This window comes from Parambassis ranga, chromosome 13 (genome assembly GCF_900634625.1).
Source record: "Parambassis ranga chromosome 13, fParRan2.1, whole genome shotgun sequence".
NCBI lineage: Eukaryota > Metazoa > Chordata > Actinopteri > Ambassidae > Parambassis > Parambassis ranga.
This window is the reverse complement of record NC_041033.1, coordinates 14,578,312-14,597,925: the sequence shown is the minus strand read 5'-3', so window position 1 is coordinate 14,597,925 and position 19,614 is coordinate 14,578,312. Positions and strand designations below refer to the sequence as shown.

The window sequence follows — 19,614 nt, the reverse complement described above, 5'->3', positions numbered from 1 at the left end:
ACTGTTTCCATTTCACTCTTATTTATCTGCTGCTCTTGTTCTTTAAGAGCTTCAGGATTAAACTTGTTGTTAAAAGTGTAGCAGGCCGAGCAATTTGAGCACCTCACCATGCTTTTGCACTGTGTTTCTGGAAATGTATGTAATCTTAAAGAGACAGTATTTCTTTCTGAGAGGTTCCTTTTGAAAGGAAACTCTTTTAATTATTTTGTATTTATTTATTTATTATTTATTTTTACCGTTATCTGTGATATCACAGCATGAATTAATCACGTGTGGCTCTACGGTCTGGCTCTTTGAGAACATACTGTAATGACGTTAGTATTACCCTTCCTGCCTTGCTTTCCGCTGCAGTGTGCCTGCCTTTTCAATTTGTGAAATTGACAAGAACCTAATACAAAATAACCATTTTATGCATAACAGTATTGCAAGTTGTTTTTAAGGAAAAATGTATACAGATTTAATAGTGTATTTTTATTACAGGAATATGAACTCTTTATTTTAAGACTAGATCTTGTGATTTGCCAACTAAATTAAATGTAGCCCAACAGTGTTTAGTACTATTCAAGTATTTTAAGTTATAATGGATCTGAATGGTTAAAAATGATCAGCTGTTATTTAAGGAATCATAAGAAGCCTGCTTTGACAAACAATCACTGTAGCAAGAGAAAAAGGATACTGTCTCTTTAAATTTATTCCTGACTTTGATTGGATGTAATTAAGGCCCTTTCTGGGATGTCACTTATAAGAATGGCCCTTTCTTTGTTTTTTGTAACCCTTTGAGTGCTTGAACAAGATCACATTTACAGGCAGATATCACAATATCTTCCCATTTATTTAGTAATTATCTTGTTTCATACTTAAAGTACAAAGATAGCCCTCTCACTGCTCCTAAACAAACAAGCATTGATTTTTGGGAGGCCCTGCAAGTCCCCTCAGGTCCTCAAAGGGTTAATGCTTCCTGCCTTGTTCTTTTTTTCAATCTGGTGTTCTGTATTCTAGTCTTTTTTTTCCAAAACAAAAACAAAACAAACAAAAAAAAAACCTGTTTCTTTACATCCTAATAGAAAATTTGTCATCTCCCCAGAAATACTGATTCTAGTCTGTGAATGTGCCTTCTCATTCTGGTTTCTGCTTCTATATTCTCGGATAATCTTTGTTTTACCTTCTCGCTGTTTGTTTTCTTCCTTTTCTCCTGACTCTGCATGCCCTTGTATTCTAAATGACTGAAATCTAATTTTACAAGTGTTAGTTTGACAAACCTCTTGTAATGATAGAGCTCTTTCACAGTACTTTGTGACCTTTCTCTCTTTCTCTCTACTCATGTTGTCGTAATAAATATTACTGTTGGTATTGCTGAAACGCGTACCGTCTTATTTTCTCCTTTCCTTTCCTTTGAGAGGCGTAACAACATGATCTAATGACATGAGGCTTTACAGCACTAGATCCTTGTCAATTTCACAAATTGTGTTTTGTGTGTGTGTGTGTGTGAGGGTTTTATCCTGAAAAATAAGAAGGTAGTTGACAAATCTGTGGAGGCTGTGGAGCTGTCAGCGAGTATTAGTCATAGAGAAAGTGATCAGAAGACAGCGTAAGAGGCCGAGCAGATGTAGTGACAGGAAGGATCTTTTATTGATGTTGTTAAAGCGTCAGCCTTCAGACAAAATCCTTCAGGTTGCATTAAGTATAAAGAGATCAACTCCTGTTATTGTTACCAAAGCTGTTTCTCATCACTGCGAGTGTTGTGGCGAAGCCAGTGAAGACCACAGAAACAAAAAATAAGCAGGCAGCAGCATAAACATAGCTTATACGGAGAAATAGGAAGCGATCGTTTATCAAATAGAATCCACCCATGCAAATCCACCCTGTCATCAGTCACTGTTCTGTGAGGACGTTTTGGCAGTTATAGTGTGAATAGAAGTGAATGCTGGTTCGGAAACACCTGTCCTGTCGTCCAGTTAGTTGTTGGTATTTTGTTTTATACGCAAATAAGACAATTCCTTTTCATGTACGGTACATATTTTCCGTATAAAGTAGAAAGATTACCACATGGTAACCTCTGTGACTGACAGATGGTTTATTAGGTTATCTGCCCAAATATTTACACTTTCCAATGTTTTCTGAATGCTTCCTATGCAATGTACAACTCCATCAAAGAAGATGAATAAGATTCTGTTAAAAAAATTCTCCACTTGTCAGCACAACTTTGAGGCCATGATTTTCTCCCAGGAGATAATTAATTGTGTAAAAAATTCAGCGAGGGTTTGGCACCTCATCACAGAGATAGTTTAGAGGGGATTGTTGCCTTCTTTTGAGTGTTGTAACAGTGATTTGAATTGTATTTGTGGTGCTGCCAAGATTTAAAAAATGACAGCAGTATTCAGGAGATATAGTAGTGTATCTAAAGGACTTTATTCTGCCATATTGTCTACAGTCAGGTGTGTGCAGAATATAAGAAGAAATCAATGAGAACAGATTGGTCTAAAATGTATTTCTTTTTATCTTGTGTGCACCTTGAAAGGTAGGTGAGAGAATATGATTTAGAATGTGCGTATATAATTTTCTCAACACCCTCACTCAAACTGCACATATGTGACAAAGTAATAATCTAGCAGAAATCCCAGATCCAGGCTTGTTTGTCTTCCTCCTATCATGACAGCTATCTGTGCTATATCTAGGAACCACTGGTATGTCTGTGTTGTCATTACAGAAGGAGACGACATGAAATTTGACCCCTTTGGGACGTCGGCCCTCAGCACCTTGGCCAGCTACGACTGGTCGGACCGTGAAGAAAGTCTACCTGGTGAGGTCAGAAAGCCACAGGGCTTAGAGGGAGCTTCCCTTCCATCTTTGCTCCCGGCACAGAGGAAGGAACTGGCCTTTGGCAGCACAGAAAACGTCACGAGCAGCTCTGCAGCAAAGATCCCCCCCTCGCTCACCACAGACGATGGCTCATCTGCTGATGACAAGTTTGAAGCCTTTGCTGACTTTGGCCCAAGTGACCAGGGCGGCGGCATTGACGACGAGGATGACTTTGGAGACTTTGCGAGCACGGTGTCTGAAAAGTCCGACTCACCTGCTGCCACTGCCGAGGTGGGGTCAGAGGGAAATCAGAGCGAAGCCTCCGACGAGTTTGGCGCCTTCCAGGGGGACAAGCCTAAGTTTGGCAAGTCTGACTTCTTGAAAGCCAGCACTCAGGCCAAAGTCAAGTCCAGCGAGGAGATGATCAAGAATGAATTGGCGACCTTTGACCTGTCTGTTCAAGGTAAGTTGTGATTTTGATTCTCTGTAAGCAGAAATAAATTAAAAGAAATTTATTAAACAAACAATGAAAATAAGGGTTGATTAATTTATAATAGCAGTAACTAGTTGCTACCTTAAATCAGCTGATTATAGAACATGTTGGTTAGTTTATCAGCGTATATGACGTTCCTCACAGATAAACCAACCTCTGAACCAAGTAGTTGTATTGGACACCAGTCACTTCAACCTATTGTCCTGGCCTACGCCCACACACTGGCCCAATCAGATGTGTAATAAAGCTGCCAGACATTAGATGGTGGTGTTGAGATGACTGCTCAGCTCTAATGGCAGTGACTGGTGAGATGGATTAGCAGAGGCTGACAAATCTATGAGCAGAAATTAAGCGTATCCACTTAGAGGCTGTTCATTTTTTAAACTGCTGTTATGCTCCACAAATAATTCATTACTACTTCCTGCACTGTGATAAAAAATATTGACGACATAGATTCATCCTCCTGTGCTGTATTTAATTTGTGAAGAAGGGGGTTTTACTAACTGCATCTTCACCCTGTGGAGCAGTAATCTGATTGTGGTGGGGCTTTGCAAAGCTGTGGGGAGGATGAGGCACATCTCTGCTGGAGCTGATGAAGCAGGGGGTGGGTTTACCTGTGTGGGTGACCCTCATAGACACATTCACTAACTGGCAGCCCCCCCTGGAACAGTCTAGGCTTAGCATGTGTTTGTTATGGTATCCTGCCAGGATTTGTCAGTCTGTGAGTAAATACTTAATTCCTGCATATTTGTGCCTCCGTTTGTACATAATTATTGTCACAAAGTAAGTATTTACTCACGCTGTCCTTGTTGTGAGAAATTAGCCTCAACAGAATGAACATATAATGGTTGCAAAACACACAGGTGCATATCTCAAAATGACTCATCACCATGAGCTGCTAGATTGTGTGTATGTGATTGTCCCTCTGAAATCTCCCTCTTCTCTGTCCCTGTTTTTGCCTCAGGCTCCCACAAACGCAGTCACAGTCTTGGTGAAAAGGAGATCGGCCGCTCACCACCATCTCCAGCTCCAGAGCAGCCCTTCAGAGACCGATCCAACACCGTTAATGAGAAGCCCGCCTTGCCTGTCATCAGAGACAAGTACAAAGACCTGACTGGGGAAGTGGAGGTGAGTAGGGCCCAGTACGCATTAGTGTCTTTGTAAACAGTTTCAGCACAAGTACTGTTAAAGATTGCAACATAGGACAATGTCCCTTTGTGTTAATGAGAGATCTTTTCCTCTGTTGTTGTTGCAGGAAAGTGAGCGCTACGCATACGAGTGGCAAAGGTGTCTGGAAAGTGCTCTGGAGGTTTGTATTCCTTTGTGTTCAGCGTCTGACTGACAAGCAAGACTGAATGATTTTTAGTTTGTTTCAAAAATCCCAAATATCATAAATTACTGCATATTTCATCACAAGTCCAGACAGTGTGTCTCATGTGTCTCTCAACAGCAAACTCTGTTTGTGTCAGTACCCTCTGCAGGACATGTCAGAAACCTCCAAATGTCAGACAGACAGTCCAAACACAGGCTGACTGCTAACGATGATTCTGATGAGCAAAAACAATGTGTCTTACACTGGCTTCTGTCTTTTCCCATTAAGGTCATCACCAAAGCCAACAACACCCTGAACAGCATTAGTAGCTCCTCTGTCTGCACCGAGGTCATCCAGTCTGCTCAGGGCATGGAGTACCTGCTAGGTAAGGAAACACACACAACACATAAAGTTGCAAAAATGACGCATGCTTTATGGCTTTGCTCATTTACAAACATCGAAGAACATGCTGGCATAATCAGGGGCATGTCATTATGTCTTTTGTGGTGCGTCTGTTCCCATGTCGTGTCTTTGGAAATGCAAAAATAGTTCCTAACAATGACACACATTAAAGGTGAAACATACCTGCCTTGAACAGACTGTGTGAAAGCGCCTGTAAAGCTGTTTTCCTGCTTACAACATATACCAAACTGAAACTCAAAGTGCTGCAAAGTTGGCTCTTTGCTGCTAGTAAACCTTATTATAGGGCTACCTTTCAATGAGCCTATTAAAAAAAGCAATTGTGTGGCCTTGCACTCTGAGGAAAGGAACAGGCCGACAGAGGAAGAACAGGAAAAAGATGGTCCTTCCCCCTTATTTTCTTCCTCTGCTTTGTCTGAGCTATAAATGATAACGTGTGCCTTGTAATAATGGAACAAACAGACCAACAAAACATGCTGTCCTGATGTGTTTGTTTTGCCTGTCAGGTGTGGTGGAAGTGTATCGCGTCACCAGGCGTGTGGAGCTGGGCATCAAGGCGACAGCAGTGTGCTCCGAGAAGCTGCAGCAGCTGCTGAAGGACATCAGCCGCGTCTGGAACAACCTCATCGGCTTCATGTCACTGGCTAAGCTTGTGGTAAGATGCTCAAAAAACATATTAATATGCCAATAGACAGATATGTACAAAATACACAGCTGGTCTCACTGGCTCTTGTTATCACCCAGACACGTTCACATGCAGGTTCAGATTCACAACATAATAGAACACTGAAGGTCAATTCACAATCCAGATTCTTCCAATAACATGATGAAGTGTTAGTGGACCTGGTATTGTCAGTCCATTATGGTAAAATCAATAATTCATTGATTTGGATGGGAGTGTTTCGGTAGGCAGCTGTTCAGATCCACAGGGATGACAAGGACTGTATAGATTTACTTACCCTGGCATCTGTATAACAAACAGAGAGTAGCACAGGAGGAATATTGTTTTCAGACTGTAGAAGATAAAACTAACAAAGTGTGTTGAGGAGAGAAGCATAAAATAAATAAAACTAATGTTTAATTGCAGCAGATTGTTTTTTTCCTCCCTAAAAGAAAAGGTGCACAGTCTGTATAAAAATGTGATGATGCTCAGACATGTTTACTGTAAGCAGACTTGTTCTCACTGCGGCTATTATAAGGATAGAATTGACTACATTTTGCCTTGTGGCAGGAAGTAAATTGTGTGTGTGTCTGTTTTTGTGTCTTGTGTGTTTGCAGCCTGATGAAAGCTCCTTAGATTTCTCCTCCTGTATTCTGAGGCACGGCATCAAGAATGCCAAGGAACTGGCTTGTGGGGTTTGTCTGCTCAATGTGGAAGCTCGCAGCAAGGTTCGTACAAACACACACACAACATGTTTGTGCATCCATTTTTTTTTTACATAAATGCTGTTGTGTTTGTGCGCAGTGGATAATGGCTAACATTTCTTTACATGTGAAACATTTTGCAGAACAAAGAAGACAGCCCTATTGGACGTCTGTTTAAACGAGTATGAGACGGTTGTCAAATCTCAATCCACTCTTTCCCACTAGAGGCCTCAGGGTTGGGGGGGTAGGGGGGTGCGGTGGTTATCCTTTTAACAACGAACCCTGCCGGGGGCCAAAGTGACAGGGTTCTCCACTGATCCTCTCTCACACAGACACAAAATCAAACATGAAAAAAACCAGGAAGTCCCTCCGTTCTTTGTTACAGTCGCCGTGCCTGTCAGGCTGTCGGGCTTTTCCTTCTCACAGTGCAGGTAATTACAGGCAGAAATGATCAAAACTTTGTAGCTGAAGTGACAGCTGTTACTGGCAGGCTTTGTTGGCTGTGCCAGTTAGTTAAACTGGTTTGATGATAATGCTGTATCCAGCTGTTTTTGTTGATTACATACAGAGCCCTACAAGTGTTGAAATTACACATTCACATATGACCATATGCTAAATGTTACTAGAGTGTAACTAGATTTAATCCTCTTTTGACAGGCCTCACAAATGTCTATTGTTGAGGAAATGTGAATCAAATGTATGAATGTGAACCTTAAAGATGGGCAATTGTTTAAAAAATGAACAATGTAGCTTGTAATGTGAACATCACCTTAGATGAGACTAAATCAACCCTTTCTTTAGAAGACTCATCAGACCCTGTTTATGTCAGGAGTCCTTATGTCAGTGACCCATGATGTGAAGAAAGTGAAACCTTGACAGACCTGCCTTGAACAGTCACAGTTGTTCCTTGTGTTGTTGTGTGTGTCCCAGCTTTTGTCCTGTGATAACAGTGTTCAGCCCTGAAATCAGTGGGAGGATAGTCGTCACTTTGGCTTCCCTGGGTTTCTGGGTTTGATTCTTTAAAGTAACACGGGTTGTTACCTCAGCTTAGGCGGGTTTCATTTTCTATTCTGTCACCTCCATCTCGAGGTAACTGCTTACCTTTCAGCAGATCTCAGCTAACAAGTCATCTGTGTTTCTAACAACTGTGTGATGACTGGGGTAGACTGGCTGTATGTTCACCTTCGTGCTTAAGATGGCTGTGATTTTTCATGGATGTGGGACCTTAACAGTGTTCTTACTCTCTGCAGTTTAGATGAAGAGATGGCGGTGTTGATTGTTTCCTAAGATTTCTCTCTGCCGCTCAGCCAGACGGATGGCTCGGGCAAGATGTGGCTGACTGAGAGGCATTTAGGCTGCGAGCAGATGTGGCTTAAACATTAGTCATAAGCTGGGAGTACAACAGATAATAGACCCACGTACACACACAAACACACCTCTCATTCCACTACGCAGGCTGAAATTAATTCAGTTTTATTTTGTCTGTGTGCCACTAGCATGAGATTAATAACCCATCTTTTAACCCTCATGCATTGTTCGCAAACACTACCCTAATGTGTTGTTCGGGGACAAAAACGTCCCCTAACTTTAACGGTTTTAAAAATATATTAGATAAATATTTTTTTGAAATTTTTTTGCATAGACCTTTTAATTAACTTCAGTTCTAATCAACAGTAGTGAAAAAATCATTTTCCCCCAGGATTTTAACCCTTTAATCACCAATTTTATGAGGGGTGGTGCTGAAAATTGAAAAAAAAAAACACAAAATGGCTCATTTTTAATAGAAAAGGTGAATGTGGACTGGATTCTTTTGAACCTTTATTACAGTCTTGGTCATGTCAAACATCAGTAAAAAAATTGACTTGATTGCATTATTAGTTTTTGCACAGCACTGGATTTTCTTTTTTTCTCCCTAATGTGTTGTTCGGGGACAAAAACGTCCCCTAACTTTAACGGTTTTAAAAATATATTAGATAAATATATTTTTGAATTTTTTTTGCATAGACCTTTTCATTAACTTCAGTTCTAATCAACAGTAGTGAAAAAATCATTTTCCCCCAGGATTTTAACCCTTTAATCACCAATTTTATAAGGGGTGGTGCTGAAAATTGAAAAAAAAACACACAAAATGGCTCATTTTTAATAGAAAAGGTGAATGTGGACTGGATTCTTTTGAACCTTTATTACAGTCTTGGTCATGTCAAACATCAGTAAAAAAATTGACTTTATTGCATTATTAGTTTTTGCACAGCACTGGATTTTCTTTTCTTCTCCCTAATGTGTTGTTCGGGGACAAAAACGTCCCCTAACTTTAACGGTTTTAAAAATATATTAGATAAATATATTTTTGAATTTTTTTTGCATAGACCTTTTCATTAACTTCAGTTCTAATCAACAGTAGTGAAAAAATCATTTTCCCCCAGGATTTTAACCCTTTAATCACCAATTTTATAAGGGGTGGTGCTGAAGATTGAAAAAAAAACACACAAAATGGCTCATTTTTAATAGAAAAGGTGAATGTGGACTGGATTCTTTTGAACCTTTATTACAGTCTTGGTCATGTCAAACATCAGTAAAAAAATTGACTTTATTGCATTATTAGTTTTTGCACAGCACTGGATTTTCTTTTTTTCTCCCTAATGTGTTGTTCGGGGACAAAAACGTCCCCTAACTTTAACGGTTTTAAAAATATATTAGATAAATATTTTTTTGAAATTTTTTTGCATAGACCTTTTAATTAACTTCAGTTCTAATCAACAGTAGTGAAAAAATCATTTTCCCCCAGGATTTTAACCCTTTAATCACCAATTTTATAAGGGGTGGTGCTGAAAATTGAAAAAAAAAACACACAAAATGGCTCATTTTTAATAGAAAAGGTGAATGTGGACTGGATTCTTTTGAACCTTTATTACAGTCTTGGTCATGTCAAACATCAGTAAAAAAATTGACTTTATTGCATTATTAGTTTTTGCACAGCACTGGATTTTCTTTTTTTCTCCCATTTTGTCCCATAGACTTACATTATAAACACACTTTTTTTGACTGCACAGCCATGGCACTACATAATCATGCATTCTTGATTGTTGGTGGTTTACCCTGTTGGTAGGAGGTAAAATTTGTGATTTTTACAGTTAACAACTTAATTACCATATTAACCCTTTACCTGCAGGCCTGTGCTCATGTAGTGTAGTTTCTGGCTTGTATATGGAGTTATAGGGAGTATTTTAGCACATAATTGTGTGTCTACACACTGTGTGTGTATGTTAGAGAGGAAGAGAGCCATTTGCACACTGATCTTGTTGTCTGTGAGTACACACAACCACAGAGTCTTCATAGTAAACAAAAACAAAGAAAGTGTTGCTATGCACGTGTGGCCCTTTGATGTCTACAGGTGCAGACTAAACAAAACAAAAAGGCAAGTGGTCTTACATGTGACCTTGTGGTCATTTGATGGTGAGAAGAGCAGAAAGCAACATGAAGAGAGGATTCACTTGTGCACAATCTCTGGAAATGATTGTGCAGCCTGGCTCTATGAAGGGCCAGGCTGTGAAGCTGTGAAGGCTGCACAAGTAGATCCGTCACTTGTTCACAAGCGAATCCTTCATTCGTTCACAAGTGAATCCTTCACTCATGCACAGGTGAATCCTCTCTTCATGCTGCTTGCTGCTCTTGTCACCATTAAATGACCAGGAGGATGCATGCAAGTCCACTAGTGTTTTTGTTTTGTTTAGTCTGAACCTCTCAGCATCAAAGGGCCCGGCACTTACTTTTAGGGCTGCAACAAATTTACTTTACTTTACTTTACTAAACTACTTTTAATACTAATTTTAGTAGGGGACTAAACTGTAGATTAGATTTGGTTAGTCAATGATTATTTATTATGTTATCAAGTTATCTATCTATGGTGTCTATTTAGTAACATGCACATGTACGTATGGTCGTGTGGAGCGCAACACACCATGGAAAAGGGGCACTTAGACCTCACTTAGACTAATTCAGTGATCTCAACTGAGACACTAACCTAAAAGTAAAGTCACTCTACTGGAGGACGTGTTTTCCGAAAGCTAAAAAAAAAAAAAAAAACAGCTATTTTACCCATCCACAACTTCAGACGCCAGAACTCCTGGATGTTTTCATTTTACATGCTTATGCATTGCCGTTGTACGTCTGAATTAGGTACACTTCACTTACTTAGTAACTTTATTTTCCTGACTTTCCTTCCCTGACAGTGTGCAAATGGCTCTCTTCCTCTCTAACATACACACACAGTGTGTAGACACACAATTATGTGCTAAAATACTCCCTATAACTCCATATACAAGCCAGAAACTACACTACATGAGCACAGGCCTGCAGGTAAAGGGTTAATATGGTAATTAAGTTGTTAACTGTAAAAATCACAAATGTTACCTCCTACCAACAGGGTAAACCACCAACAATCAAGAATGCATGATTATTTAGTGCCATGGCTGTGCAGTCAAAAAAAGTGTGTTTATAATGTAAGTCTATGGGACAAAATGGGAGAAAAAAAGAAAATCCAGTGCTGTGCAAAAACTAATAATGCAATAAAGTCAATTTTTTTACTGATGTTTGACATGACCAAGACTATAATAAAGGTTAAAAAGAATCCAGTCCACATTCACCTTTTCTATTAAAAATGAGCCATTTTGTGTGTTTTTTTTTCAATTTTCAGCACCACCCCTTATAAAATTGGTGATTAAAGGGTTAAAATCCTGGGGGAAAATGATTTTTTCACTACTGTTGATTAGAACTGAAGTTAATTAAAAGGTCTATGCAAAAAAATTTCAAAAAAATATTTATCTAATATATTTTTAAAACCGTTAAAGTTAGGGGACGTTTTTGTCCCCGAACAACACATTAGGGGGTAAAATTTGCCCACAGTGTACCGTTGACCTATGAAAAATTTTAAAATCATATTAACAAAATTTATGTAAAATTAAGCTTATTGAGGAAAAATGATTCAATTTGTCCACATATTGACAAAGTTATGGCCAAAATAAACAGAAAAATTTCTCTCAGAGGACAAAAATGTCCCGAACAACGCATGAGGGTTAATTACATTTTTTGGCAGAGCCACACTGGTAAGAATGCATGAAAGCCAAGTGCAGAATAGCTTCCCCCTCTGAGCACAATGAACAGCTTTGGCTGCAGCAGACGCCGCTGATTGTTGCATTGTCCTGCAGTGAAGAGGTGCTGATTTATTTTTCAACCCAGAGGCACAGAAGGGTGGAGATGTTGACGTGGCATCAGAGAAATGTGAAAAGTGGCTGCTCTTCAGTTCAATTCTTTTTTAAATCCCTTTTGGGTATTTAGATAAAGCCAAAAATCAGTCAGCCTCACCTTGTTCCTGTTTAATGAACAGCTCTGTGATGCTGGCCGTTCTTCGGGTCAGGAGACAGAGATGGGTGTCTACCAGGAAATCAGTTTCACTTTGAGTGATACTTGTTTAACTTATGATGCTTAAGCTCTTCTGCTAAATGATAAATGCCAATTCAGGCAATTACAAGGAGAAGCACTGGAAAGGAGTTTAATTTATTTAAAGTTTCTAGCTATTTGTATTAATACTGATTCATGAAGTGTCTCAAGGATCTGGATTGATCGAGTTGCATGTGTGTAACAAACGTTTGAATTCAAGCTTTGTCAGTTTTTCCCTCAGTGTTTATAAATCTGATGTTAGTTTGCCCGTCTCTGTCAAAGCATGCTTTAGTGTGGGTAGCAGGGTTCCTACACAGAAAAGAAAACATATTTTACAAAATGATTCAAATTTCTGCTTAAAAAAAACTTAAAAAAATCAAGAGGGATTAACCAGTTATTAAAAACAGCAGTCAGTTTATTATCAGTTAACCGTTTTAGATGGTATTGAAGAGCTGAGCTAGCAAAAGATCTGTAGATATGTGAGGATGTAATGGAGCAGAAACTTTCACTGACAACATCTGATCAAACTGGACTAAAATTTAAATGATCACTTTCATTTTAAAGGAATTTGATATATAAAAATTAAGAGGCCAAATTCATCTATGAACTTAAACAGTGGTCTAACAAACTGAGCTGATCTTTTATTGTAAACGTAAAACTCAGTCAGAAATCCTAAATCAATACTTCAGACCAATTGAGGCTGAATGTGTTGCATTCTGAGACAGAACGTGTGTGGGAGCCCTGAGGGTAATAGCTCGGACTCTTTGATGTGTTCACTATTGGTGAAACGGCCGGTGTGGACGCTTGCTTCTCTTTGCATGAACACTCCTCACCCTTCCGACTGCTCCTTTGCTTACAGGCATTGAATAAAGACAGTGACAGGAAGTTAAGGGTAATTATGCCTCATTTGTTTTATTTATGTCTCTTATGAAAATATTAGTGTAAAAACAAAAAACAACAAAAAAAATCAGCATTCAGGGTAGATAGTATTCAGATTTGAGCCCAGTCTGGAACCAGTCTAACCTTTACATGCTGCTACAAAGGTCAGGTGAATTAGCAGAACTGCTGTTTTATCTGACATCTCCAGCTTGAGTGCCTGAATGGCCTCATTGTTGTGGCATTACCAGCCATCCAGGAAAGACAGGTGAAATTAGTGGAGATAGAGAGTTTGAGAGGGCTCCGCAGTGGAATGAGGAGGTTTCACAGCTCGTCTTTGTGTGACCCAACCTTTCATTTCCAGCATTGGCAAGCCTAAAACCAAGTTTAGGCCAGGGCACAAAAGAGCTCTAACATGAAAGTTTTTGTGAGAAGGCAAGGAGGGGAGATGTGTAACTCGGTGTGCTCGAGAAAGCTCGTCATCTAGTAGAGCATCTGTGCTGCAGACTGTATTCTGGCAGGTGGTGATGAATTTGACTTAATGGTGTGTTGTGGCGGTGTGTCTTTTTTTTTTTTGCTTTCTGCATGCGTCTCCCCTCTGCTTCTGTGTGGGAGGCTATGATTCACTGCACATGACTCATTCCTTTTCTCTGGCTTCAGCTCCATTTTTTTTTCACCAGGGATGCAAACTCGTAAGCTGCACATCACACACATTAGCATCTGCTGATTGCACACACACACACTGCTACAGCTGGACCCAGTGGAAATACAAGCCCTGGTGTTGTTGTTGGGAGGGGGGGGGGGGGTCACTTTCTGAACAGCAACAGATGAGAAAATGGCTCAACACACAACTGCACTTCATCTCTGATACAGTCTGGCCACTAAGCCCTGTTTTCTGTCAGATTGATGATCGATGGCTGTGTTACAGCTAGCTGGCTGATGTTATCTCTAACAAAGTACTGTCTCAGTGTTGTGGCTAACTAACTAGCTATCTAACTTAGCATATCTGCTCTTGTGTTTACACTTACTGGCAAATTCTTGATTTATTTACTTTCTACAGAATTAGCTTACATTTAGCTCCACATCATAAAAATCCACTGACATGGCTTCATAGGATTGGACACACAGCCAGAGCCAATCTTTGTGATGCTCGTCTGTTTTGATTGAGATAAATCTCTTGGTGTTTTTTTTAGTGTGGGAATGGTTAAATGGATGTTGAATTCATAAATGCAAAGACATGCCTGGCTCTCTACCTTTGCATCGTCTCAGGTCCCTCTAAAATACCACATGGTTTGTATTTATTTATTCCGCCACAGTCACAGGAATAACAGCAGACTGTGGTGCCTCCAGTCTGTCTATATAACAGCTTAAATGTGTCTCAGCGTGCAGGATTCTCTGCTTTGATTCAAAGACTGACGATCTTTAGGCTCTGTGTAAACAGTCACATTTAGATGTGAAGATGTTCGCAGCATGTGGCCGTATGCTTTGCACTTATGCGGATAGAAGTTTGTATTTTATAGTTCTTTTCTTGTGTACAATTTTAACAATTTTAGAGAACTTACACCTGCCAGATCATATATTTATATTCATCCTGTTGCCTTCACTGCTGTTCATCTTTTGTTAGTGTGAGATTTGGTGGTTACAATAAAATACAGACAGCACTTTGCTTGTGGAACTCAAAGCACTTTTAAAGATACCATTTTAAAAAAAAAAAAAAAAACCTCAGTAGTGATGATTCCTTCCAAAAATCATGACCTGGTACCTTAATAAAATCCACAGAGCAGTTTCATATAGAATTTTTTTTTACCTAAGGAAGGATGTCACTGCTGAGAAGCCAGTGTGCACCGACCCATGACAACAGCCCTGTGCTTGTGACAGCGTGACTGGATGTAAACGTTAATGGGGTATTCAGTTGAGCTGTAATGCTTGTCATGGGGGGATGCGTGGTGCCTTCTGCACAGCGAGTGAGCCCCTAGACTTGGAGCTGGTTTGTTAATTATCCTCCAAAGGTCCTTTGAAATTTATCACAACAAAGTCTGTGGGTTTTCTTAAACGTGTCATAATTTATGGAAAGAGACACTGAGTTTTTCATAGTAATCCTGGTACATATACTGCTTTGATATTATTTTGGGCAGAAGACAGAAATCTGTACCACCAGTGGCCACCGACTCATTCCAAATCAGATAAATGTGCTGATATAATGGTTGATTTTCAGTGAACTGTCCCTTTAAAGCTGCTGCTCTTGTGTTGAACACGACTTGAAGCAAAAAGCCTGAATGTGATTTTTACATGAATTGCTTGAACATAAACATTAATTAGCCACCTGAAACTCCCATTTTGCTAACTGCATTAGGGAGCTCCGTCTGTGGATAATTGCTGTCTGACCTAATCACAGTTGTATTCATCCACGCCTGCTGGTTCCTGCCCTGACATATGCTGTTTTGTAGTCGTAATAAAGCAGAATTATTCTTTAGTACTGTGGTGGGAGCAGACATATTCTCCCCGTGTGAACAGACAGGTCTGTTATCGCTAACACTATATTTTCTCACTCGGACAGGCCTTCAACTCGGAGACGGACAACTTCAAGCTGCTGTACGGGGGCCACCAGTACCACGCCAGCTGTGCCAATTTTTGGATCAACTGTGTGGAGCCTAAACCCCCTGGCCTCATCCTGCCAGACCTGCTCTGAGGTGCCATGGTAACAACAGGGCATGGGCTAATTAACATCAGAAAGAAGGACGTTTAAAGTCACTGGAACCCTCTGTATTTGTTTTTTAATCAGCTGTCACTCTTTTGTTTTCCCTCTACATGGTGTTATTGTTTCATTTTCCTCATCCATACAAATCACTTATAGGTCAGCTGTGGAGGTTATATGTACACGTATAACTAATGCTGCCTAAGTTATCACTGCAAATATTAATCATATTTAAATTATTAGATGTGCAATACTATTCAAAAACACTGGCTGAGGACGTCTGCACACATCCGGAGATCATAATGTCTCTTCTGTTTGAATTTTATTCATGACTCTATTCCCACTGAAGCAGACGTGTTGAATCATAAGTCTACTATTGTAATACTTGAATTATATTTGTGCGTCGGCTCCGTTTGAAGCTCTGTGGCTGTTTTGGTTTTAATATCTTTTATAAAATCTTAAACCGCTCTGATAGAAGCTGTCTCTCTTTTTACGCTTTGTGTTGAATGAACTGTTTGCACTGCTGGGGGATAAACATCGGGACCCCTTGATGTATTTAAATTGTATTTTATAGGTTATAAGGGGAAGGCGGGTGAAAGGTTTTCGACTTGAACGTTGTGGTTTTCTGTGTTCTGTTGTGTGCAGAGTTTAAAACTAGAAGGAGTTACAGCAGAGTTTTCTGTATATTACAGTGTCACGCTGTAGCATTGTATTTATGACCAAATGAAATGTGATGTAAATAAATCCATTGTGTGTGCGCAGAGTGTTAAGTCATTTTTTTAAGATTAAAAACTCTTTAAAACAATCTTCGAATCCAGGGGTGCCCAATACGTCACTATTAAGATGATAATAATGGAAGGAGTGAGAGCCTTTATCGCCAATACAAGACCTATAAGCAACATGATTTGGGCCATGACGACAAACCAGACAGAGTTGAATGCTGTGGGCGGAGAGACAGAGGACTGCAGCCTGATGCTGGACTGAGAGCTCAGTAAAAATAGGGATTGTTATTTTTTACTGGGTTTATTATCATCATTTAGCAGCCTCTCTCTTCACTTCATAGCCACAGGCTGCCCCATGGCGCAGACCCGACTAGTCACCCAGAGCAGGTTATGGGTACCTTTGTAAGACGCTTACACTGAAAAGTTAACTACATGTTGTTTTTAATTTGAAGATGTTTTCTTAATCATTTTAACATGTTTGTATTACCTGTTCATATATCCTGAAATGCAGCCAATGACAGAGCCAGAGGAGAACAGAGTGCTGGCAACAACAGACTGGTCTCCAGCATCTTGCTGCTGCACCCGCTGAAGGACCTCAGCCTCCTGCTGCAGGCCTTCTTGTACACAGCTGTGCTGTTGGTCCTCCAGCTCAGGCTGCTGTTGATAGTCACTCCCAGGTTACCTGCACTCCTTCACCACCTCCACATCCTCACCTAGGATGCAAAGGGGCTGTGAAGCTGTTCCCCTCCTCCTGAAGTCAATCACCATCTCTCTGGTCTCGTCCACATTAAGCAGCAGGTGATTCTCTCTAGCCCACTCCACACATCTGTCCACCGGCCTCCTGTACTCCTCCATACTCCTGCAGATTCATCAGAAAACTTCTGTAAGTGACTCTGAGTTGTACTGAAAGTCTGAGGTGTATGAGGTGAACAGGAATGGAGAAAGCACAGTGCCCTGTGGGGCTACTACACCACTCATCACCACATCAGACAGCACACTATAAGGCAGAGTCTATATTCCTCTCACAAGTGAAATATCAAACTATTCTAATCTCAGTAGCTACATTTTAGTCTGTGTTAAATACATTTTTAGCATCAATTCTGAATTAATTACTCCAGGATTTCTGTTCAAGCACAAGTAAAACTGTGAATTGGTCATTTTATTTGCGCTGCTTTGTGATCTTACTGTGTTTGGCCTTCCACTGACGCTTCCTCTACCAAATGCTTGAATGTTGCTGCACATTTTCCTGCTATCATCTCACTCAATAATGTACTTTCTCTCAGGCCAGAGAGGCCTCATCTCCATCACTTGGCCACAAAATGGAATAATTTCTCCTACGACAAAGCCTGCCGGGCCATCGCTGGCGGTTGAGCTCATCCAATCAAATGAGATGTCTGGGGGGGGGGGGGGGGGGGGGGGGTGGCTCCATGAAACCAGTCTCATTATCATTCTCACACTCTTCAGGTGTGTTCTCCAACATCCATTTTATCTCTCGCCATTCCTTAATTTATTTCCTGCAGAAAATGAATTCCTCTCCTGCTCTCACGCTGAACACCGGGATTACAGAAAATTACAAATGCTCAAATCAATTACTGAGTAAAGCTGCGTGATTCAAACTGCAGCCCGTCTCTCTCCTTATGCCTGTCATCTTCACGCCTATTGTCTGCGGCTGAAGCGATCACTCTGGGAGAGCTGTGAGATTGAACTGATACTCAGCTGCACTGACTGCTGCTGCTACTTGGGTTTTTCCATGGCCCATGGTCTGTCATACATTATTGATTAAAAACAGCTGCTTCTAACTGATTACCTTCACCTTTGAGAATATTCTTGTGCTTTCCATTTATTCATGTTTGGAAAAACAATTTAATGTTTACGAGATTAAATTATGGCGACAGCATAATTCACTTAAGAATATTGATATATTTTCAACAGTTGGTCATAATTAACACAGCATATTGTACATCTACATTATAGAATACTATAAAAATGTAAATTCAAAGGCTGATGTCAGCAATTAAAAAAATGAAAATAAGAAAATGTTATTTTACAGAAACTAAATTATAAGATGCACAATAACCTTAAAACTAAAAATTAGAAATGGGTTATATTACAAAGGTACAGCTAGAGACATTTTAACATGGGTATTTAGAAGGCTGCTTCGATTTCTGCCTATAGCTGGAGTTCAGTCTTTTAACTTCTGAACTGGTATCATTCATCAAGCGGACACACTGAGCTTTCATTCCAGGTCTTTTGTGAATACTTTTGACAAACTGCAGTGGACACTGGAGCTCTTCAAACTGTGCAAACGATACAAACTACACGAACTACAAATATTGGCACTGCAAGTTGTAGAACAAGTCGCCAATAACACAGCACCTTGTTAGAATTAGTTAAGCTAACAGTGGACACAGCATAGATAACATTATAGAGCAGCAGAAAAGATCTATTTTTACTTTGTCGGCGACGCAGGCGATCTATTTAAATCTGTCTATAAACACTGATGAGACAGGTGCTAATGTCAGCATAGCTAACGTTTGCTAACGCCAGCGATACCTTACTTACCGGAAACACAGAGCTTCCTGTACAGTCTGGAGCGCTCTGCTGATGGCAACAATGGATTTCTGACGACGCTCAATCCATTTGATCAAGTTTATCCATTTCTTTAAGACTTTTTGTGATCACAGCCCACCAGCACCACTGGCACACACGCTTGGTTCTGATCACGGTGCCACGAACGCTTTGTGACGTCACATGACGGCGGGGAATATAAATAATTAAATAAATACGTGTAAGCCACGCCCATTGTGATGACATCATAATTTATGTCATTTGATTGATCTTTTAACTGATGTCATCCGTGGCGGGGCCAAAAGGTATATCTGGCACGTCAGACGGTCACATCGAGTATTATGTATTCACACACAGCGGAGAACAGACAGCTTATCGGATAACTCAGAGTATCAGCTGGATTTGGATAACTTGGATCATTTCACTCACCGAGAAAAAATTTCCCAGATAAATAAATTTTTTTGAAAACAAGACAGAAGGTTCATCTACCCAAAAGAGAGCAGAGAAGATGGTCAAACCGAGAAAATTCGGAGCTGTAGCACACCCTGCGAAACCTATTGTGCAGCAAGAGGCACCATCGGAGACAATGATGTCTCCAGAGGAGGGCATTTGCTGCGTTCAGTCCGTCCTGGACAGACTGACACCTGGCACCTATCAGAATTTGATGTACGAGTTAAAGGACCTGCGTCTTGACACTGAGGACAGCTTGAAGACAGTGGCTGATATGATCATTGAAAGAGCCACACTGACACCAAACCTGTCAGCGCAGTACGCTAACATGTGCCGCTGTCTGCTGAAAGTCAAGAGCTCATGCTCTGTGAAGTTCCAAAAGGTGATTGTCCAACAATGCTTGGCTGAATTTGACAAGATTCACGGACAATCAAATCGTTTTGAAGAGAGACAGGAACGCCTGGAGGCTGCAAAGGGA

General features: G+C 40.3%; 1 protein-coding gene across 7 annotated transcripts in view; it reads left to right on the top strand.

Moving 5' to 3' along the window:
* The window catches only part of synrg (synergin, gamma), a 34,378-nt gene extending 18,219 nt beyond the window's left edge, over nucleotides 1–16,159 (top strand). For 2 of the 7 annotated variants that reach the window (XM_028420600.1, XM_028420594.1), the window contains 8 exons: nucleotides 2,708–3,262; nucleotides 4,257–4,420; nucleotides 4,548–4,601; nucleotides 4,893–4,989; nucleotides 5,531–5,679; nucleotides 6,303–6,413; nucleotides 6,533–6,571; nucleotides 15,259–16,159. In XM_028420600.1, coding sequence (XP_028276401.1) covers nucleotides 2,708–3,262; nucleotides 4,257–4,420; nucleotides 4,548–4,601; nucleotides 4,893–4,989; nucleotides 5,531–5,679; nucleotides 6,303–6,413; nucleotides 6,533–6,571; nucleotides 15,259–15,390 — 1,301 coding nt within the window. In that variant the 3' untranslated portion in view covers nucleotides 15,391–16,159. The remainder of the gene's footprint in view (nucleotides 1–2,707; nucleotides 3,263–4,256; nucleotides 4,421–4,547; nucleotides 4,602–4,892; nucleotides 4,990–5,530; nucleotides 5,680–6,302; nucleotides 6,414–6,532; nucleotides 6,572–15,258) is intronic. The other 5 variants (XM_028420599.1, XM_028420597.1, XM_028420601.1 and 2 more) reach the window with 3 other exon arrangements.
* The last annotated feature ends 3,455 nt before the right edge of the window (nucleotides 16,160–19,614 follow it).